The sequence below is a fragment of the Cetorhinus maximus genome, chromosome 17 (genome assembly GCF_964194155.1).
Source record: "Cetorhinus maximus chromosome 17, sCetMax3.hap1.1, whole genome shotgun sequence".
Lineage (NCBI taxonomy): Eukaryota > Metazoa > Chordata > Chondrichthyes > Lamniformes > Cetorhinidae > Cetorhinus > Cetorhinus maximus.
Window position 1 is genome coordinate 20,426,684 of NC_135895.1, and position 23,785 is coordinate 20,450,468.

Below are 23,785 nucleotides of genomic sequence, written 5' to 3' on the forward strand. Positions count from 1 at the left end.
AAAATAAATCCATAACATTTTATTTGTTCCCATTCACCATCATTTGTAAGTACCGTCAGTTTATTTTCATTAAAATAGTTTAAAAATATTTATTGAAAAAGATATATTCCCCTTTGATAAACAATCAACAAAAAAAAACACCCAATATACAAAAGATTCCTTAAAGGTGCACAATGAAAAGAATAGTTAAGACTTAGTCATTAAATAAATAGAATACATTTATAACATTCAGGCTTTCACAGCAATTTAGAACAACCCTTAGAAACCGACAACATGAAAAAAAAATATTATCAATCAATCAATCAATGAGGGGTTTTTGCAATTAGTGCCTCAGATTAAAAACAAAGTTCCTCACTTGCGTGATATATGGATATGTCCAACTGTTTCACAGAAACAAAAAAAACTTTTCTTTTCACTTGTGAATGATCAGTCACGACGATGGAGGTATCGGTGCTCAGGAATCATTCACTTCCTATCGTCAGCGAACAGGCTTTACAGAAAGCCAAACCCACCATTGGAGGCAGGGCTGATTGCTCAAAACACATTTCTCCCAAATTACACAGAAACCGCCTTCAGAGGGTTTGTCTCAGCGCTGCTGTGAACACTCTTGCGTCTGCACAAACACACTGTCACCCCAACAATGATGCTGAAGACCACGAGTGCTACTATTATTATTAAAGAATAGAAGCCGAGGCCATATTCTAAAGTGGAGGCAAAAAGGAGAAAAGTGAAACAATTGGGAGAAAAGCACTGAATATCAAATAATAACACAAACTGCTGGAAATATGCAGCAAGTCCATCAGCATCTGAAGAGAGCTCCGGCAGGTTAACATTTCAGGTGGTAAGTTGGAATCGTTTTAACAAGGGTTTCAACAACATTAATCTCCCTCGTCCCTTGTGATACTGTTGTGCTTGCAGCTTTTATTATGTAAACGAGTGTCCCGTTTTACAAACTTAATCCAATGAACAGTGATACCCTTCTAAACAGCTACACAAAATCACCTCGCTAGATATTTTGGGTTAATTCGGATACTGCGGAATAACCCTTTGTACTTTGCCTTCCGGTTTTCGTCTGAAAAGTAGAGCCTTGTCGTTAGAATCATATGTTTTAACAGGCGCCACAAAAGGGAATTTATTCATCTTGCCGAAAAAGCTTGCTCTTTCCCCCTCATGGTAGCTTGTAGTTTTGCCCATCCAGCAAGCCATTTCAGGCTGTGGCCACTTTTGTGGGTGAAGAAAATCAGTGCTAGACCCATCATGTTCCAGTTTGTTTCTGTGTTGTTATCCTGCTGTCAAGGTTTAAATTTAACCAGATGTAATAAGGTATTGGCATTGCTGGTTGCTGTTCTGGTGGGGCCCTTATCCTCCATTTCCAAGACACGGTAATAGAAACCTGATGCTCAACTGCTAAACATCAGTTTCTAGTCATGGGCACCCTCCACCCTCCCAGCCCCACCCTTGCCACTTCCCCCTCTCCAAGCAACATATTGGCTGATAAATTTAAACTTCCAAAAAACAAAGTTGTAATCATGACATGTATTTCATTCACGGCTCTTGATATTTTACTGGTGAGTATTTAAGTGGCAACTGTAGAAGCTACTCAAGTATGCCTTTAAATAATTTAAAATTTGTTCATGGGATGTGGGTGTCGCTGGCTAGGTCAGCATTTATTGATTATCCCCAAGTGCTAGTCAGATAGTGGCGAGCCACCTTCTTGAATCACTGCAGTCCATGTGGCGTAGGTACACCCACAGTGCTTTTAGGGAGTTCTAGGTTTTGATCCAGTGACAGTGAAGGAACGGCAATTATAGTTCCAAGTCAGGATGTTGTGTGGCTTGGAGGGGAACTTGCAGGTGGTGGTGTTCCCATGGCTGTTGCCCTTGTCTTTCTAGATGGCAGGGGTCAAGAATTTGGAAGGTGCTGTCGAAGGAGCCTTGCTGAATTGCTGCCGTGCATCTTGTAGATGGTACACACTGCTGCCACTGTGCGTCGCTGGTGGAGGGAATGAATATTGAAGGTGGTGGATGGGGTGCCAGCCAAGCAGGCTGCTTTGTCCTGCATGATGTTGAGCTTCTGGAGTGTTGTTGGAGCTGCACTCATCCGGGTAAGTGGAGAATATTCCATCACGTAGAGGCATAATGGCATGGAAGGAAGTTATTCAGACCATTGAGTCCATGCCAGCTCCCTCTACAGAAAACCAGTCAGTCCTAGTCCCTTGCTTGATCCCCTGTAGTGCTGCAAGTTTATTACCCTCAAGTGTCCATTCAACTTCCTCTTGAAATCACTGATCATCTCTGGCTCCACCACCCACCAATCCAGGCAGAGAGTCCCGTTATCTATCCGGACAAAGCAGCCAGCTTCACGACCACCCAATCAACCACTTCAAAAATTCATTCCCTCTACCATTAGTGCAGCAGTATAACATGTACTGCAACAACTTACCAAGGCCTCTTTGACAATACCATCCAAACCCATGACCTCTACTACCTAGACGGACAAAGGCAGCAGACACATGGGAACACTACAACCTCCAAGTTGCACACCACCCTGACTTGGAAATACAAAACCGTTTCTTCTTCGTCACCAGGTCAAAATCCCAGAGCTCCCTATTTAAATAGCACTGTGGGAGTGCTTTTGCCATATAGAGACAGCAGTGGTTCAAGTAGGTGGCTAGACACCATTTTCTCATGGGCGTTTAGGGATGGGCAATAAAAGCTGGTCACATCAGCAATGCCCAGGTTGCAAGAACCAATTAAAGAATGAGCAAAGCCTTATAATGGAGTGGCTCTTCAAGAATCTTTGTCAATGTTACAGCAGCAGATGAACCTTATGGAAATCCCTCAAATACTTTGGCAGAGGAAATTAAGCCCATTAAATAAATCTCATATCTAGCTAAAGCAGTGGGCAGATATCCATACCAAGGACGTTTAGAGTTTTATCGTCACCTTCTGTAACAGAGAGAGATGCTGAAACGAATCTGTAATAGTAAAAGAACTGGCCAAGTGTGATGATTGCTCTCCTGTTGGGCATTCAATGACAAAGTCAAAAATCAAATCATGGGTGAATTAAGAGATTATGAAGGAATTCGGTTATGTGGAGAGACCAGAGAAGTTTGGTTTCTTCTCCCTGAGGCAGAGAAGGTTAAGAGGAGATTTGATAGAGATGTTCAAGATGATGATTGGGTTTGACTGAGTTTGACTGAATAAATAAGAAGAAACCATTTTCAGTAGCTGACGAGTTGGTGACCAAAGCTCATAGATTTAGAAAGTCCTTGGTGAAAGAATCAGAAACAACATGAGGGAATAAAACAGAGTGAGTTGTGAACTGCAATGCACTGCCTGAAGAGGAGCACAGTCAATAGTAACATTTAAAAATGAATTAGACAAATGCTTGAAGGGGCAAAAAGTGCAGGGTTATGGGGAAAGAGTAGGCCATTGACATTAATTGGCTAGCTTTAACAAAGAGATAGCATAGGTATGAGGGACTGAATGTCTCCTTCTACGTTGGGGTTGTGTTTTTAAATTAATAACAAGAAGGATTTATTATTAAACTGCTGTTCACAAGAGGAAATCTCAATGACTGACATTTAGTAAACTGCTAATTGAGAAAATTAATCTGGTACTTAATTTGGGGACGAATAATCTGTTGTGGAGAGTAAGGTTATATCCGTTTAAACACATTAATCTCCCAATATGCACAGCACTACTAACCTATTAACACTTCAGGGGATTATGAGTTTATGCCAGTGTTAATCATAATTAATCATCAATAGAACTGAGAAAGATTTTTGGTTTTGGGCCTGTACGTGGCAGATGTGTCAATCTGTACCCCTATAAAATCTATGAGACTGGTAAGTGAGATCCCTATTCATACAGGTGGGCCATTCAGCCCATTGTGCTTATGCCACTGCAAGATAAAAGCAAAATACTGCAGATGCTGGAAATCTGAAACAAAAACAGAAAATGCAGGAAAAAACTCAGGTCTAGCAGCATCTGTGGAGAGAGAAACAAAGTTAACATTGAGAGTCCATGAAGAACGGTCACACAGACTCGAAATGTTAACTGTTTCTCTCTCCACAGATGCTACTCGACCTGCTGAGTTTTTCCAGCATTTTCTGTTTTTTGTGTGCTTATACTACCTCTTTGGTGGAGCTATCCAACTAATCCCAACCTCTAGTTTTATCCCCCCACCCTTGAAAATTTATCCACTGCTCTTTTTGAATATTACTAAATCTGCTTCCATCACTCTTGTTAGACAGTTCACAACACTTCACTGCTGTGTGAAAAAAACGATTTCCTCATGTCCCTCCAAATACCTTTGCCAATCACTAAGTTGGAGCACTCTGGTTACAGACCCTTCAGTCAGTGGGAAAAGTTTCCCCTTGTTTACTCTCATCAAATCTGTTCACTATTTTAAACACCTCTATCAAATTCCTGCTTATCCTTCTATGCTTCAAAGACAAAAACACCAGTTTTTTTTTAAATCTTTCACGGGATGTGGGCGCTGCTGGCTAGGCCAGCATTTTTATTGCCCATCCCTATTTGCCCTTAAGCTGGTGGTGAGCTGCCTTCTTGAACCGCTGCCATCCTGGCGTAGGTACACCCACAGTGCTGTTAAGGAGGGAGTTCCAGGGTTTTGAGCCAGGCGACGAGTGAAGGAACCAGTTTCACTAATCTCTGCATAACTGTAGCCCCTCAACCCAGGGGCCCACACTGGCAATCTCTTTTGCATCCTGCCTGTTCAGCAGATCCACGGAGGGGTTTTCCCCACCTTGTATTACTCTTGTGCGTTCCTTTTGAGGGGCTAAAGAGAATGGATGATACAAGGTTCCGAGGACCCCTTGGAACAAAGATTGTTTCAACTTTTTTTCCTTAAAACAAACTGAAGCAAATTCTCTGGACGAGTTAACTATCACTATTGGCTTCCTCACAGATTCATGGCTGCAACATAAAGCATACACGGTTTCAAATTTTTAAAAAAGAGGACATACCTGTGTTTTGAACATTTGTGCAAGTGTGTTGACTTTTTGAGCCATGCTTAGATGGTGATGAAATCCAGATTTGAATAGAGAAGCAGTAACTGAATCCCTCATCGACCTTGATTAGTGTTGTTGAGTTATTTATGGTTATAGTTTTCTGTAACAACAACAATTTTTAAAATAACCTTGTTTCTGACAGCAATACATTTCAAATAGAAAACACAAATTTAGCATAATGATTGAGTAAACCTTGCCACTTGTGCCGTCTTTCCAGGAAGTCACTTTGTACTTGAGGCTAGCTCCAAAGATATCATGCAGTGTTTTTGGAGTGTTATTTGAAAACTTGATGCTGGTAACTGTATCTTCTATGAGCACTCGAACTTGAGTTTTATTCTTTTCAAAAAGTTTAAACTTTGCTCCTCCAATGATAGCTAGAATGCAACAAAACGTCACCATGTTAAACTCAAGCAAATCATTCCTACCAAGTTTATTCTTTTATTGCTTTTATGCTGTTCCATGATATAACGTCGTATCTTTGGAAGAGAATACAAGTTTAACTCAACTTTGTTGGCCTGGATTACAGAGCCAGCAACAAAAGGGCAGCACTCGCTGCTAACCTCAAAAGGAAGCTACCCACAAAGACTTAACAGGCTCTTGAGCAATTTTGCCTGTTCTGACACGAATTTGAATCCGGTGCCAGCTAAAGGGAATCGGTTGAATCCCGTAACCGTGATGTCATCAAGCAGGCAAAGCAACCAGGTTGAAGGATTCTCACAGACAGCAAAGCAGGAAGAATGGATTATAATTCAGTTCTTAATCAGTTTACAAAAAGCAGAATAAAAAATTATAGCATAAACATGAGATTTAAGGTAGTGGCTATAATACGATAAATTCACACAAAAACAAAATTTTAAAAATCATGCAATTTTTATCATTGAAGAATGACACCATGCAATTTTTATCATTGAAGAATGACACTCCACCCTTATAAAATTAGATTTTGAGGGACAGTGACGTTCTTCAGAAGTAATTATGACTTAGTTTTTAACAACATACTGAGTTGTAGCTCTTTCAGCAAGGCTCAACTTTTTCAATGGTTTTTACAGGAAGAAGGGCATGTAAAAAGTTGACATTCATGTCAAATCGCTGATTCTGATATGGATTTTCACCACAGTGGAGAGTCTCCCCATCATGACGAAAATGCTAAGTCCCACCCCTGAACTCAAATTCCCATCTTCATGAGGGCAGGACTGGAGTTGAGCCGGGATTCGCAAGTACGTGATTCACAGAGGCAGTTGGCCATTTAAATCATCAGCTGCCTCCACTAGTGGGATTTTGAAAGGCCAGTAATGTGGAATCCGGAGGATGCACATTAGAACAGGTAAGGTGAGGTCTGAACTTGGATGCGTCTGAATAGACCCCTTTGGAGAGGGCCCAAGGACACCCTTGGGAGAGGTAAGGCACCCTTAGTGATCATTAAAAATGAACATTATGCACTTCTTACAAACTAGAATCATTGAACTGTCAAACCTATCAAAGCTACCCAAGTGCCAAATCTGTCAAGGAACTGTCAAAGGATACTAGATGAGTTGGCATGGAGAGGCCAAGGGCAAAAGGTGGTGAGTGAGGAGCATTGGTAGTAAGTTGGCATAGGGGTATGGACATGGGAGGCATGAGTTCGCATGAATGGAGCATAGGAAACGTGTAGGTGGGTGATGGGTTGAGAGTGGTGAGGGATGTTCTTTGTTTTATTATTAATTTTTATTTATTTAAACAGTGCCAGGGCACAGAGGCAGGCCTTGCACCCAGCCCGCCTCCGCATCTGACAGCCTCCGCACTCGTTCCAGGGTCGCCCGCTCCGGCTCCTGTTTCAGCCCGCACCCCGCCAAACGAACATCCCGCCTGGGGGCGGCCATCTTTAATGGTTGGGTTTGCTGAGCCAGGAAATCACCTGACTTGGTGAAGCTGACCCGGGGACGGAAATCTGGGCCCCTGTTGATTGCATCTGCGAAGATTGCAGCAGAAAACCCCGTGGAAGAGCCGGGCATCACTGACAAACTTCTGGATTTTCACGTTTAACTGCATTTTTGCAGTGCCAGAAGTTGCTGTTGGCTGTACACAATCATAACAGAACACGGACAGCTTCACCATCATTACAACTGCAAATTCTGGGCCAATGAGTAGGAACGTGGGGATCACTTTGAATATGTTTTGTAATAGTTCCCTCCTTTCCCCCTCTCTTCTTGGGGTTCCATTCCCTGACTCTTAAACTTGGTTCATTCCATTACATGGTTTTAGGTAATATATCCTTTTACAGTCAAACTAGCAGATCTCCTGTGGGTAAGTCAGAACAGGCAAGTACAGGAGCGAAAAAAAAAAAATAGTGGGTCTGTTGGCATCTGTGAAGCGAATAGACATTTCCGGTTTATCCCTTCATCATAAAAATTCCCTTTTCTCTTTACAGCTAGTGACAGACCTGCTGATCACTTCCAGCAAAATTCTGTTTCTGTGATAAGGAGAGGAGAGGAGGAGGGATGACATGTCAAAGTTAACGGTAAGACTATTCCAATGCTCTCCTCGCTGCTATCCCACCTTCCAACAGTTCATCCAAAGCTCTACTGCCCATATTCAATCTCAAATCATATGCCATTTATCCATCGCCCCTGTGCTCGCCGATCTACATTGGCTCCTGGCCTGTCAAAGTCTTGATTTTAAAATCCATACCCTTTTCAAATCCCTCCATGGCCTCATTCCTCCCCATCTCTAACCTCTCTCAAGCCCTACAACTCCCCGGGACATCTCTTGCGCATCCCTGATTTTAATCTATCCCCCACCCCTCACCAAATCACTGGTAGCCAGGCCTTGCCTTACGCTCCAGAATTCCCTCCCCACACCTCGTGAACTCTCTAACCCTCTCTTCCCCTTTACAGTCCTCCTTGAAAGCTACCTTAAAGACCTTGCCCAACCTGTTAGTCCACTCTAATTTCTCTTCACCTGGCTCAGCTAAGTTTTGTCTGAAAACACTCCTGTGAAGCTCCCTGGAACATTTTACCACCTTCAAAGCACTACACAAATGCAAGTTATACTAACTGCTGTCGCAAACTTTCATGATACAAGATCTCCCCTGATCCACATTGGTGACACTCACTTCGATTTAAGAGCTGGATTGAATGAGATACGACAGAAGGCGGCTCCTCGATTTCATCTCTGCGTGTTGCGCTGTGAGTTGACACCTCAGCAACATACGTGTCTGTTACATTCTGCATCAGGCTGGTCAGGTCACAGCTTGTAGTTTTGATCCGGGTACATTCAGGTTTTCTCTTCCAGTCAGTTTGGATGCTGCATTTAAAAAAATAAATAAATCAGTGTTATTTTGAAGCTACGTGCCTTTTAATACAAACTTACAAGCCAGCAGCTCATCATTCTGAGAAAATATCTCATTTACTTGGGCGAAATAAGTTGCCATTGACATCACTTTGGTGATTGTAGAACCAAAACAGACTTTGCACACAGCCTGTCAATGTGCTCGATAAGCTTCTTTCTAGGTTTAGTATAAACCCCATTCAAGTGTCCTTTCGCCACATCTTCCTTCACAGCAGTAAACAAGGGAAATGGCAGGACAACCATAACAACTGGCAGTGACCCCATTGTTCTTCTCCACTGAAGCGGAGAAGCATTCAGTTCTGGGAAGAAGGGAGAGTGCACAAGAGATTTCCCCACCCCGCCCTAGCCACCCTTTGGCTTTGCTGCCTGCACTCGTTTCAAAAGGCTGTACTCTGAAGGGTGTACCTGGCACAACAGCTCCCGGCAGCTCCTTTGACCACACACGCTATCAACATTATCAGAAAAAGGATGACTCAGATCGTGCCATCCGGCTCCTAGCCCCAGCCTCCTCCATTGAAGCAGACAGGCACTCAGTTGCCAGGCACAGGACTGGAGACTATGATTCTGCAACTTTATGTTGTCCTGGATGGGTATAGGCATCATTATGGCATGGGACCGAGGTGGAAGCGGGATAGTGCGAGGATAGGAGCCTGACAGCACAACCCAACTCACCTTACATAGGACACAGGAACATGGGAGCAGGAGTTAGCTATTCGGCTCTTGGAGCCTGCTCCACCATTCGATACATTCATGGCTGATCCGATTAGGATCTCAACTCCAATTTCCTGTCTGCCCCCAATAACCCTCGACTCCCTCGGCCTGGAATAGATTCAATGATCCAGCCTTCTTTCTGGGGAAGAGAACTCCACAGACTAATGACTCTCAAAAAAAAAAAATCCTTCCTCTGGGAATGCTGGTGGGGTGCTCAAAGAAGCTGCTGGAAGTTGTTGGGTCAGGTATCCCTTCAGGGTTTAGTGTTCAAAAAGGGCAGGCAGCAAAATAAAGGCAGCCTAAAAAGTCTTAGTATGTTCCCTCTTCTCCTCCCCCATGCAGGCTCCCCTCCACCTCCCACGCCATCGCTTTGATCACCATCACAGGGAGCTGCTGGATCTTCAGGGTTAGAGATCTTTCACCTGCTTATTTTTTTGGTGGGGGCAGCAATTGGACATTATGTACTAGAGCCAGTGGCCATTCAGATTACAGCAGCAGCTGGCTTTCCTTCCCAGGTTCTATAAACTGGGAATATCAGGACCCAAGCCGCATAAACCCAGGCACAGCCAGGGCAGCTCAGGGTCCTTGTAACTCCAGACTGGAGCAGGGAAAGGGCACGTTGGGGCCCATATTTTTAAATATCATAATACTGTGTGTTATACAAAACATCATAGTTGTATTTTAATCATCAATAGTTTACATGAACATTTGTACCAGCAGAACTGCGAATGAAACAAAAATATCAAGTCTCTCACTTCATGCAAATAAAATCTACAAAGCCTCTTTTTTAAATGAATTAGAAATGTATTGAATAAGAGCAACTGACCCACAGGGAAAAAAGAAAACATTAAGCAGCATAAATGTACCCCAACATTTTAAAAAGAAAGTGAATGAAAAGAATGGTATAAGTTTTCCAACAAAATTCTAATAAGGCCTTTGGGCCTTTACGTCACCTTCCAAATAAGCCAACAAACTGGGAATAAAAGTTCGCACCATAGCTTCCCCATGCCCCCCAGGAAATATGAGTGAGTTTCTCCCCCATCACAGTCTCCCAGCCTTGGTTCTGTACTCCAAGGGCCTCTCAACCCCCCACTTCCTCATATTGATTTTACAATACCACTTTCTGCACATTATGCCAGGTCAGACGGAAGAACTTGACAGCAAGACTTTGCATTTATATAGCACCATTAATGAAGCAAAACAGCCCGTTTCTCCCCTCCATTTTTTCATGTGGGCATTACTGGCAAAACCAGCCTTCATCATTCATCTCCAATTTTCCTTGAGAAGGTGGTGAGCTGCCTTTCTGAATATGACTGAATGGCTTACCAGGCCATTGCAAAGGGGTGTTTAGAATCAACTTATGTGGGTTTGCAGTCAAATGTAGACCAGACTGGGTAAGGACAGCAGATTCCATCCCCTGAAGAACATTAGTGAACCAGATGTGTAGTTTCATGATTATTACTGAGGCTAGTTTATTATTCCAGGTTTTATTGGAGTGGAAACACCCCAGCTGCCGTGGTGGCATTAGAACTCATATCTCCATCTAATTAATCCTGTAACATGATGACTACACTACTGTACCCCTAAACGTGGTCAGAAGCTCACCACAGAGTCAAATACAACACCAAAAGTTGGAATAGGCCAGGGCAGTAAACCTGTTCAAATTAAGTGGAACCAGTGGAGATCAAACGAGGGCTAGACCCACAAGGGAATTAATGAGACCAATAGAACAAAGTTCTTCAAAATCAATTTGCCTGCAAGTTGGTTGCCTGTCCCTTTAAGTAACACTAGTGCAGGACCCACCTTGCAACTCAATGCTTGCTCTTTGCAGAGTAACACACAAAAAGTTCATTGTCTGTACCTGCAGGGTCCAAATTAGACATACTGGTGCCACAACAGCCAGTAGGGCTGTGCAAGTGTAGGATAAAGCTCCTTTTGAAGGTTTTCAACATATGCTGTGGAAGGCCGCACTGGCTGTGGCAGAAGCATTTGGCAGTACACTTTGTCTTAGCAAAAGGGGCTAAAGAAAATTGCACCACCAGCTGAAATTCACGTCTCTGATGTGGGAGAACTCTCCCTGTGGCACCAAAGGAATGGACCATCAGAATTCTAAAGTTAAATATTTCTTCAAAAGAAACATTTACATATAAACCACAAGCCACAGACTGAAATTTAATGATAAGTCCAAGAAACTGGTCCTGGGTTTAACTGAAATCCTTCTTCAATACACAATGTGTCGACTAAATCAAAGAATATGATTAACCCCGAGAAATTTGCCCACCTGCTTTATGTGCCATTGTTGTTTGGCGATCCGATAACATGCTTAATTCTGACAAGTGTGTCGTTTATGAGGTAAACCACTTATTTCTGCATTTAATAAGGGGCTGGAATTTACAGCTGCAAAAATCGGGTGGACCCCTCCCCCTCTCCCCACGCAAAAAAAAAATGCACACGTAAAATACTCATGACATCAGGCTGGCAATCCGACATGATCTTACCAGCCTCTGACATTAGAGAAGGCAAGTGAGCACAGAAACCAGAAGCCTGCCCGCTATTTTTAAAATAACCCATCGACCAGCTACTGTATGCCATTGCTCGTTGCCCACTCCATTTCTCAGGCGGACAGGAAAAAGCTCGAGTGTGCTTACTGCCAGGCATGAGGGGACAGCACAAGGGTGGAAGAAAAGGCCTTCCAACAGGGCCCTGACTGCGCGTGGCAGCCGCGTCTGCTGGTGAAGGTGGCAGCGTCTGCATGTTTTTAAGACTTCGTTTACTCACCTTTTCGAGCCTGCCACAAGAAACAAGGGGAGACCTAGAGGGCAGGGCGCCTTTAAATTTGTAGCCGCGACCTGTTCGCAGCATAAGCCCTCTCCCTCCTGATCTAGACGCTCGGTCAGGCATGGAGCCCGGCCCCTCACCCGCCCCACCCCTTTGCACTGCTAATTGGCTGCCTTTCCACTCGGCGGCCACTAATTGGCTGCCCAATTTACAGTGCTGAGACAGCGAGGACAGGAGCGAGCGGACCACTCGCTTTCCATTCCACCTCCTCACCCAGCTGGAAACTGGTAAACCCAAGCCCCATAAAGACTTTAATTCACGGAGTTTATCGATTGCGGGGGAGGGGGAACGCAGAACGCGAAGCTTCCACTTAGTAACCACAGAAAATTATTTTGTAAGTCATTAGAACAGTTAAATAATTGACCATACCCTGGTCTTTAGTTCAGTTTTCACAAAGAGGGACCGAATTGCAAAATTTGAACTCAAAAACACTGATGAGAATCTATGAATCCCACATAAACTGGGGTTTAACTTATTCAGTCACCATAAAACAGTGGCACAGTTATAGGATGCTATTCAAGGCAATCGGATTTGTCAGCTGTTAATAGAATGGACAGCTTTTGACTATTTTTCTAGGCTGTCATGTACAAGGCAAGGTGATTCACCTCAGACACACAATGGGAAAGGTGCTACAATTGGGCTCTGCACCTGCAGGTTGGGAGGGAAAAAGAGGGCCGGGAACTGAAAAAAAAGGAAGAAAATTTGTCAGAGTGCCTTACACCTGATCATTATTCCACAAACCAACTTGACAAAATACACCTACGAGAACTTTTAGGACACGTCTTAATTCAGCCAGTTAAACTGCCAACACCTTTCTCAGCTCACAATAAAAGGCCAGAGAGCTACTGCTTCCTGTGCAATCCTATACCATGATGGGCGAAATTTTATGGCCCCACCCGCAGGCAGGTTTTTCTAGTCTCACAGGGATAAAACGGTGAAGGGTCATGAGGACTCGAAACGTCAACTCTTTTCTTCTCCGCTGATGCTGCCAGACCTGCTGAGTTTTTCCAGGTAATTCTGTTTTTGTTTCTAGTCTCACCGCTGTCAATGGACATTTGAACAGCTCGCTGCACTTTACTACCCCACCCCAGCCGCAAACTTCCCGCCCCATGTCTCAACGTTACTAGGAGAGGAAGGGTAGAATTTAAATTAAAATTAATCTGTTTTGCAGCTCCCATTTTTCAGTTACTTCCAACACCACTGGTTTGGTCGAGACCGATTAGAAAAAAGGTTGATGCACCTCCAGAGTTTAGACAATAGATAGCAGTGCCCCAATTAGCTTCACTTCACCAGGGTTCCTGCTGAGGCTTTCAGAAAATAATGCTTTCGCTTTGCTACCAGTTTTGCTCAGGTCAGAGATGCAAGTCCGAGAGGTTTCTACTATTCATGTCAGACTGTTTGGTAATATTTCAGCTATAACCTGATTATCAGAAGCAGGGAGTAAAATGAACTGCTTTTTAAACATTCCCACAGCACCACGCATGAAATTATGCCCATGGCAACATTTGCCACTGAACTGTATAAAATAGAAAAACTAGTTATTCTGCATATGCAGGCACCTGTATTGTAACTTTGCCATGTGTTAGTCCTGAAGTCCCGAGGATTAACTATGCTGTGCAAGAAGCATCAAACTTTCCAACTTAGTTCTCCAGTGTTACCTTTCATAAAATCACGTGAAGTGAAAATACTGAAGCAGGAATTGATTTTACTCTATTTCTACTGTCAATTTTTAGACTGAGCACAGGTGGTGGTCATTCGGCCCATTGTGCCTGTGCCAGCTCTCTACTTAAAAAGGAAACGTTTGTGTGACTATTGATAAGAGACTCAATGAACTTTTGGAAGTTACAGCTGAATTTGCTTCAACAAATCAGCAGGCAGTGCATTACAGACCTTAACTCGCTGAAGTAAAATATTCATCTCGCTCTTGGTTTTTTTTTTGCCAATTACCCAAAGTCTGTGTTCTCTGTTCACTGACCTGTTTCTTATCTACTCTATTAAGACCCTTTTTAAACTTTGAACTCCTCTATCAAACCAGCCATAGCCACCTCAGCTAAGGAGAAAAACCCCAGCTTTTCACTGAAGGGCCTCGTCATTGGTACCATGAACAGTCAAGCCTAATAATGATAGAAAGTTTTCTATGTATCTTTATATTTCTTTTTAACATACTAGGCCAAGATTTCCTCTTTTATGCTATCAGTAAAAAGGAAGCCTAAGGCTTTAAGATTCAGTTACACAGCACGGAAGAAAATCTTTCACTATTATTGAAACACTTAGAAAGCTGGTAATACCATCCTAAAAGTCTTAAAGACGATAAACACACGTGTACAATACTGGAGTTGAAATGCTTAAGGTGAACTATCACATTTGATATATTAGTTTATTTCCACAAGTTTGCATTATAGTCAGCACTGCTGCAACTGCACGGACAATGATAGTGTATGAAAATTTAAAAACATGAATATTAAGAAGTTGTTTTTAAAAAACCATTCTAGCAGAAGAGTCATATTTGACTCAAAACATTGACTTGGTTTTTCTCTCCACAGATGCTGCCAGACCTGAGAATTTCCAGCACTTTTGGTTTTATTCCAGCTTCTGCAATATTTTGTTTTTATTTTTGTTTCTGTTCCTGCTTAATTTACTACTGCAATAACAGCATTAACCGCAGTAGCATATTCTCCTATTTATTTTCAAAACTTTATGTAAAAGATACCTTAGACAAATTTATGCAAACTTATGCAGAAAATTGATTGCCCCTCTGTCCCAACTCACTGTTAGTTCCACAATTCAACATAAATGACAGAAAAATCATTTTGATTCACTTCCATGCTCAGCAGTTAGTGAATGTCACAAAACTGCTGGCAGACAAAGTTCATGCCCAGGCACTTACATGCTTGTCTGTCCTGTTGCACAGGTATCAGCCCAATTGTATTAAACAATTTCATACACGAATAAAAATAACCACATGGAATGTAGACAAGCGCATTAAGCATTTGATTGTGAACTTATGAGAGCAGCACTTCTGAGTGGCTAAGAGCAGTTGATGGATAAGGTATATGGGATATGTAGCTTTATTTCAATAAACAGTTCTGAAACTAATGTCTGCTGAAATCATTTTTGAAACAGGCTTTGAAGATGGTGTTTTCCCTTTAACAAATCTAACTATTGATGAACCTGCAATCAATTTACAGGCTATTAAGCCAATCCTGGATTAATCTCTTCCCTCTTCAGTCGTGTTTGTATCCAATCGTGCAGCCAATGTGCAAGAAAGAAAGAAAGACTATTTGGAGAAGGTACCAGAGAGCTACTGGCTCCTCTGGAACCCTACACCACCATGTCTCAATGCTAACAGGAGGGTAGAATTTAAATTAAAATTAATCTGTTTTGCAGCTCCCATTTTTCAACTACTTCCAACCCCATAAGTTAGGCGGAGGCTGACTGCACATACACCTCTGACCTCAAATGAAAACATAAATCTATCATGGGGAAAGAAGGAGGGGAAGAAGAGCTGTCTGGATGGAGGGGAAGGGTTCATTTGTTTGATAGTGATCCTTCAGGCTTCACTATGTAATTACGGTGCCTATTCAATCAGCTTTTGATCCATCAGTCAAATGTTACACATATTTGGATAGAATTATCACAATCAATTGATCCATAAATTCTGGGAGGGGGATTTGGAACTTCTGCTGAGGAACCACTGAATAGATTCGGAATAGCTGAAATATTGAAATTTAGAAAGTAGTTACAAATTACTGTGGATCTTTTTAGAAGAAATGCACTTGGAAAGCTGTACATTTTTATCATAAATGATCTTAATAACAATGGAGTATGCAAGAATTAAGAATAGCCAAATCAATCTCCTTTACAGGATTAAATGAACAAACTGTTTGTAATACATAGTCTACAGCACAGAAACCCCTGTTTATTCAGCTCAACTGGTCTATGCTGACATCGATGCGCCCTGAGCTTCTTCCCCATTCTTCATCTAACCCCATCAATTCTATTAATTTCTCCCTTGTGCTTATCAAGTGATTAAAACGCATTAAGGATATTGTCCTCAACTACTCCTTGTGATAGCAAATTTACACATTCTAATCACTCCCAAATTTCCTATTTTATTCATGTTGTTATCTTATATGTTTCTGACTAGAACTTAAGGTTTAAGATTTCTTACTGTCTACTCTATCAAACCCTTTCGTTACTTTAAAGACCCCTATCAGGTTGCCCTTTAGCCTTTTCTTTTACAGTCTAGAAAAACGAGACCCAGCCTGCTCATCCTTTCCTGATGAATTTATCCTTTCAGTCCGGTGTCAACTTGCAATTTAAAAAAAAACAGGTTCTGCAATATCTATATCTTTTTTGTAAATTTAGAAGCCAGAACTATGGTGTAATCAAAATTCTATATAAGTTTAAAATAATTTCTCTGCTTTGCAATTCTATCCTTCTAGAAATGAACTCCGTGCTTGAATTGCTACCTGAGTTGCCACTTTGTGATCTGTGTACCTGTACCCCTAGATCTCTTTGCTCCTCTACCCCATTCTGACTATTATCAACAACAGTATATGGCCTTCTTGTTCCTCCTACCAAAATGCACCATCTCACACTTATGTATACCAAAATTCATTTTCCAATTTCACATCTACTCTGCAAGGTTTTCTGTATTTTGTTGTGCTTTTCCATTGTATTAATTACACCTCTCAATTTGTTGTTCTTGAATTTTTAAATTGCACTTCTGATTCCTGAGTCCAAATCATTAAATTGTGAACAGCAGAGGACATATATCACTGATCCCTGTGTAGCACCTTTTGAATAGCTACCCCTAACCCTTACTCTGCTTTTAGTTTTGTAGTCAGCTTGCCACTTGTCCCCAGACTCCACATGCTCTGACATTAGCCCCAAGTTGATCATATGCTACTTTATTGAAGGTCTTTTGAAAATCCAAAAAAAATTACATCCACAGCATTAACATTCAGTTATTGCTCCAAATAATTCAATAAGGGTTGTCACTTAGTATAGACTTTTTGAAGCTTCAATCTTACCCTCATCTCTATTTATCCATGGTGTTTCAATATTCTTGATTGAGGAATATATTTCTCCTGAACTCTATTGATCTTTGTCTGTAACCATTTTTCTGCTGTTTACCTCACTTAGTTCTATTCTCTCCAAATTAGCTTTTTGCTCCCCAATCTATTACTTTGATGTTTTTCTTACTGATGTCTTTTCAAATTATGTTAAGCGTCATCATATTATAAACACTTATCAAGAATTCCAATACACATACTCCTCAAAACAGTATTCGGATTCATCTCCCACTGCCAACTCTATCAGCGATTCCTCTCGTTAGGTTTCTTAAGTATTATGGAGTCCTGAGCACAATGTAACAACTCCATTCCAGTTTCCCCTTTCCCTACCTCTCCATGCCCTGGAATAATTCATTATTATTCTTTGTCTTTTACTGGTTTCATAGATTGGCTAACCGCCTCCCTTCATTATTGGGTGGTCTGTGGAGGACCCCTAACGAGGGTTGATAAGTTCTTATCCTTTGTCTCAATTCGTATGGGTTCTGTTTCGTTCCTAACAATAGTTATGTCCTTTTTTCCTATTGGTCACTTTGTCATCTCTGATTAGTACAGCTATCCCACCTCATCTGCCTTCCCTATTTTCTAAATGAGTTAAGCGCAGCAATATTTAACAAACAATCCCGCTCTTTCTTAAACAATGTTTGTTATCCCCACTACATCCGGTTCCTTGTTACAAATTATGTTTGTTTTGATTGTTGTGTACACTGCCGTATGAGCAATTTAATTTACTGTTACATTGTTAGAAATCAATCAATCATCTTATGCTCAAGGTTGGGGACCAGACACAGTTGAAGGACATATATTACCTTTATTCGTTATCTTAGTCTGACCTTTACTCTCATCGCTTATTTATTTTATCTTCAGTCATGTTATTTTCACTAGATCACCACCTCCCGCCCACCCTGGCCCCTTTATTACTAGGTTAAAGTCCGATCCACATCTCTATTTATCCTTTCCATTAGGAGGGGTACAGCTCCTTCTTGTCCCAGTACAAGTCTCCTTCTCACAACAGACTTCCAGCCCATGCATTCACCTTGCTGGTCTGTTTATCCTCATGTAAACTAGCACATGACTCACGTAGTAATCCTGAAGTTACCACAGGCCATTTTTTAAAAAAAATTCAGTTCCTAATTTCTGATATTCCTTTAGTTCCTTTCCTGACTGGATGATTCCTCTCTCTTTCCTAGTTCCTCTCCAGTTGGTCCGAGATATCCTTTACCATTGCGCCAGCAAGGCAATCCATCCACATAGACTAGACTCTCTGTAGCAACTGCAGAGGACTTGATCTAGTCTGAAATCATCAATTTCCCTATGACTACAACTTTGCTATTCTGCTCCTTTCCCTGAACAATTTCCTGCTCCACATCACCACATTGGCTAGAATGCCATTCTCTCTGCAGTCTTCATTCTTATCCTCAGTTAGTAAGCATACTGGACAAGTCCAGCATCTGTGGGACCTCCTCCTCCATGTCCTCTCTGTTTCCCCTCCCCCGCTGACTGACAGTCGCTCTCTCTCCTTCTCGACCCTGTGCTTTCCTCTGAACGGTGTCTCGAATGTGCACACCAACTTAAAGCCACTGAGCGGGAGTGAGTCAAGACGGAGATATTTCTTACACAAGTGGTGCAAACTCCCACACATGACAATCATGACGCATTGCTTGCGCTGTCACCTCTAATCTTTACTTATCTGTTAATTAGTTGTAATTTATTTCTAGAAACCACAGAATCACTTGCGGTCTAGTATTAATTAGCCAACAGGTTCGCTTGAATTGAAATTAGCAATTATTGATTTAGGAACTGCTGATACTTATTTAATCCCTTGAATATTGGCCACAACTTCATGTATTTTTTTTCTGCTTTCATCTACTCAGGCTATTTAGCCTCTTAGCTCTGTTTGTTTCCTAAAAGTAATTACCTTAAGATAATTAAACATTCAGCTCTAATTCCTCAGGCCCTACTACTCTTCACCCTGGTCCATGATGTCCCTTTTAAGTTTTTCTTTGTTTGTCCGGTATCAGCTGTTGCCCATTGTTACCTCAAACCATTAGAGCTAGTTCCTGCTCTATTTAATAGTTGCTCGCTGCTGCTTCTCCTCACTATATGTATCCTTATATTGATGCTGAGCACCATTGTATCTCCAACCCATGAAGGAGAACCAGCACTGTGCAGAAAGCTAACATTTTCCACAGTTCAGATCCAGTAAAAGTCATGTCCTGGACACAATACAGAGTCCGACTCCATGACATTATAGTGTGCCAGCAGCAATAAGAACATTGGGGCCTCTTGCCTATGGCACAGACCGAAAGAAGCACCATATATGGAAATGCTCGGGGGAGATTAGTGAAGCTGTTACAGTAACCAAATGAGCTCAGCATCCACATGATTCAGTGCTTATGCAAATTAATCTCAAGTCATTTAGCGTGTTTGTCATTCTGGTGTTGGGACAAGGGAGACAGTTCAACAATACAAAACAAAGATCCAGAATTTAAGCATTGATCTCCAGTTATCTGCACATGGCAAGTAATAAAATGCAGCATTAGTCATGTTGAAATAGCTAAATTTGAGGTTAAAATAGGTCTAGGATTCTTAACAGACTTGATGCTCAACATGTCCAACCAATGGAAAGTAACAATCAACAAGCCAATGCAATGTTGAACGACATTATCAAACCAGCAGAGTCATGATCAAGTTGCATAATGCTCTAGTTCAACTACATTTGAGTACTGTGTCCAATTCTGGCTGCCAAGAAACAAGGGAAACATTCAAGCATTGAACTACAATGCAGAGAAGAACCAATAGCTGGTGAGCACTGTCACAGGTCTGAGCTAGGAGGAAAGACCTCCACCTATCACTGGGAGGAATAAAATTCCAACCAAGAGAACAAAAATTTTTGAGAGAGTTGGGGGAGGCAACACAGATTCAAACCAGTAAAAAGGTAAATTTAAAGATTGATAGCAGAAAGCTCTTCTTCATACAAAAAACAACTAATGCAGACTTCAAGATTAAGTTGTGGAGGCAAAGATATTTGGGCATTCTTTAAGAGACAATTATTTGCTGAAACACATGGAACAGAAAACAGTAGTGTCTTTCTGGGTGGATGAATTAAGATACACCTAATGACCTAAGCTTCTGAAGCACTGAGTGTGAGATACCTTCAGACACATATTACAGAACCATTGACACTTATGCTGCACACAGAAATCCAATCACAGCTGGTCTCTTAAGCCTGCTCAAAGATGTAGAATCAGCCTTTCCAGACCAGCAGCAATAAGAATATGGGGCAGCTGCCAATAATTGTCACCAAGAAGCTACCTTATATGGGAGATGCTTAGGGCAGATTAGTGAAGTTTATGGTAATACTGGGTAAGCTCAGCATTCACATGATCCAGTGCTACTGCAAAATTACCTCAAGTAATTTAGTGTCCCCATCATTGGGAGAAAGATAGCCATGTAACTGGAACACCAATTCACAAATGTGGAGGCCAAAATAAAGGCTAATGTAAAACCTGTAAAAGATTATATTCTAAGTATTTCCAATTACTGCATCATAGGATTTCTCTGTATTTTATCTAATGCTGATTATACTGGTGTACCAGTTATATTAAGAATTTAGCATTCTGGTTCTGAGTACAATAGTAGATTTGTTTCTTTACGCTATATTAAAAAAAAGTGATTGGAACTCAAGTAACATATGGGGCTAGATTTTCTGATCAATGGCACCAGTCCTCACATGCACATAGGTTTTGAGAGCTTTTGCACTGGAAATTACCTTCAACCAAACAGCACAGCACCTCCTACAGAGCATCTGGGACCCATCTGATCAGGGCAAACAACTCTTATCTCCTCAACCAAATCAGTCTGAATGAGCAGAGCAAAGAACAAACCAGGAAGTGTAGGTTAGGATATGGAATTCAATGTCAAATCAGGTACAGGAAGAGGGGGATAAAAAAAAAAGAAAGCTCACCACCTCTTCGCAAGAGCAATTAGGGATGGGCAATAAATGTTGGGCATGCCCGTGACGCTCATGTCCCAAGAACGAATTTAAAGAATTGCTTACTTTAAATCTCTCCAATAATAAAATAAAATCCAAATGAGAATCCACACTTGAAGTTAATTTTCAGTGCCAGCAAGGTTGTTTGGCAATAATTAAGATTTATTTCACAGTTAAAAAAATTACTTACACTGGAATGCACAAGCCCTAACCTTTTCTGGTAAATTCAGCGGGTATCCCTCATTTATGTATTGGACCTTCACACTATTCCAATGCCAGGTCTCAGTGAGATACTGGTGTTACAAAGCAAGCTTCCGCTAAGTTAGGCAATGTGGGGCTGAACTTCCTGATTTCCATGTTTAATCGAGCTTGTGTGCTCATCAGAAGCTGTTGCCCACTTTAATAACGTGGTTTTTCTTTTAAACAGAAAGTCCAGCCCCACGACGCACAATTACGAATTGCACACAACCTCTGTCTGTCACTCCTACATCACAACATCCTGTTTGTCACTGGAATAGGTTTGAAGAACCAGACCAGCTCCTCCAGCTCTTATGAGTGTAATAGCTTATTGCAGACAGGGGTTATCCACATGATGACAGTTTGGAAATTTTATGAGGGACTTCATTGATTGCTAAACAACTAGCTAAGCCAGGTTTGTGGAATGCTAAATTCCAATCGAACATTGATTTTCCTCTTTAAGCCCCTTTGCACTTTGACTGCCCTCAAACCCATTCCAGGCATCAGCTTCCCCCCCCCTCACTATCAATTCACAGCACAGCATTCAAGAGTTTACTCGGGATTTGTGCAGGACTGTCCTGATTGCCAGTGCAAAAATCTGCGGGAAGGCCCGTTACAATGCCCCAAATTATGTTTCCCTTCGAATCCTTTTTTTGGGGGGTGGGGGTGGTGGTGGTGGTGGAACAGCTCGCTTGCCACAAACACACGGGCCCCAGTGGCTTTACCAACATGATGATCGTTCTCAAAGCACCTTTGTTTGAGTGCTGTCTGGGCACACTGCTGCTCAGACCCCGGCCGCGCTTCCTACAGAAGGTACTCCAATGACTTACTCACCCACGGATTCTCACCGAGTACACCGAGTCTTTCGAAGTCGACTCCCATTGTAGTGTCGTGCGGAAATTGAACGATGTCCACTTGACGTTAGTAACAGGTCGCAGCGAGGTATCTGAAGATTGTTTTTTTTTAAAAAAAATAGACTTGAGTTTTCATTCAACTAGTCACCATTCACCCCTTTTGCAAACCACTAAGTTTTCACATCACATCCCACGTAGGAGTTAACCATTTAACTTTACGATGTTGGCGTATATGAATTAAAAAAAAATCAGAGATACTTGAGAGTTTTCAGATAAACCGGTGCTTTATGTCGAACCCATCAATTTGACAGATTCGCACTGCTACAGGTAACTTGAACATTAGGCACATACCATACCTTTGTGCCAATTTGTATAACTATTCTATTGCCCAACGGGTCTACCGTTAACACAGAAAACACATCAGTATGTTATATAGATGCGGTATAACTCTTAACACAACTAATCGAGTGTAACGCCACAGATATCGGAATGTAATCTATGGCTGACTGTGTTATTTTCTAACAAAGTGATTTAGAACGAGAACTTTCCCGGGGCACATGGAGCAGACGAAGCTGAAGGTTATGTCTGTTTCCACAGTTTGAGGGGCGCCACAGCAAAGCAGGGAGGCTCTCCCGCTCGCATTGGCATGTTGGTTAGGATTTACAGGTCAGCAATCAATCTGTTTGGCCATATTAGGTCCGTACCTTCCGTGGCAATGGGAGCGGAGCTGACAGAGAGAGAGAGAGAGAGAGAGAGAGACTTTGTTACTTGCTCTCCCAAGTAATTCACACAAGGATCTGCAATCGCGGGAAAAGGTGACCAGGTTACAGATTAAAGCCCGATGCCATCTAGTTATTAAAAACGGAAAGTCGGATTTTGCTGCAGGTGATTATGAATTAGAGTTGAATTATACTGCCGCAAATCGTTTCATTGCTCTATCAGTGCTTTGATTTTAACTGTTTGAAACTGTGCTGATAAAATGTTGCGATTAAACAATGTCTGCAATAAGGAGAGATCCCAGCAAACCAATTCCCGGAGTAATTGACCAGTTTACCTGAAGCTAGCCCACAATGAAGACAAACGATGGTAAATCCCAAAGTGATGGCAGCGTTAGCACCAGAGCCCATGGTTAGAGTGAGGTACAGAAAGGGCGCTGTTAAAATGAAGTAGATGTAGTCCCGATTCCCCCCTCGTTATCCGACAGTCCCTAGTAGCGACTCTTCCTCCTGGTCTCGATTCTCCGAGGTTCAGAGCGAATACTTTCACGCCGGCAGCCCGACTCCTTTTCTTCTCAGGGCCACCGACCCTGCGAATAAAAGGCCAGTGTTCAGAAAAGCAGAGGCATGTCCCCTCCCTCCCTCTCTCCCACCCAATACCCAATCGAGGAAATGACTCCAATCGCCCCTCCCAAATTAGGCAGGCGCTCTCTCTACAGTCAGACGCACCTGAGCATTCCTTAACAACTAAACAATAAGTCCATTTAGATCACTTAAAAGCAGAGGGGTTTGACATCAAGCTGTGGTAGCTGGGGAGATTAAAAGGAAGGTCACATTTAGGAGAAAACAGAAGTGGCTCTGTGGAAAACATTAAAAGTGCTCATTTCTTCATGAACATGTTATATCAAATCCAAGGACGTCATTCAGTCTATTTTGCTGGTGTTGACTGTGGTAGACATTTAGTCTCGCTCCTCTTACTCTTTCGCACAATCTTTTCT

General features: G+C 42.0%; 1 protein-coding gene and 1 long non-coding RNA gene across 2 annotated transcripts in view; one reads left to right on the forward strand and one right to left on the reverse strand.

Annotated features, from left to right (window-relative positions):
- On the reverse strand, positions 1-23,398 carry f3a (coagulation factor III, tissue factor a). Its single transcript, XM_078560821.1, has 6 exons — positions 23,126-23,398; positions 22,052-22,163; positions 8,127-8,317; positions 5,228-5,409; positions 4,991-5,135; positions 1-701 (listed from the first exon to the last, which is right to left on the reverse strand). Exons 1-6 carry the CDS (start codon positions 23,196-23,198, stop codon positions 556-558), a joined length of 849 nt encoding a protein of 282 aa, XP_078416947.1. The 5' UTR covers positions 23,199-23,398; the 3' UTR covers positions 1-555.
- LOC144692235 (uncharacterized) overlaps positions 22,689-23,785 on the forward strand; it is a 39,521-nt gene continuing 38,424 nt past the window's right edge. The window contains exon 1 of the long non-coding RNA XR_013579290.1: positions 22,689-22,767. This is a non-coding gene — a long non-coding RNA (uncharacterized LOC144692235). The remainder of the gene's footprint in view (positions 22,768-23,785) is intronic.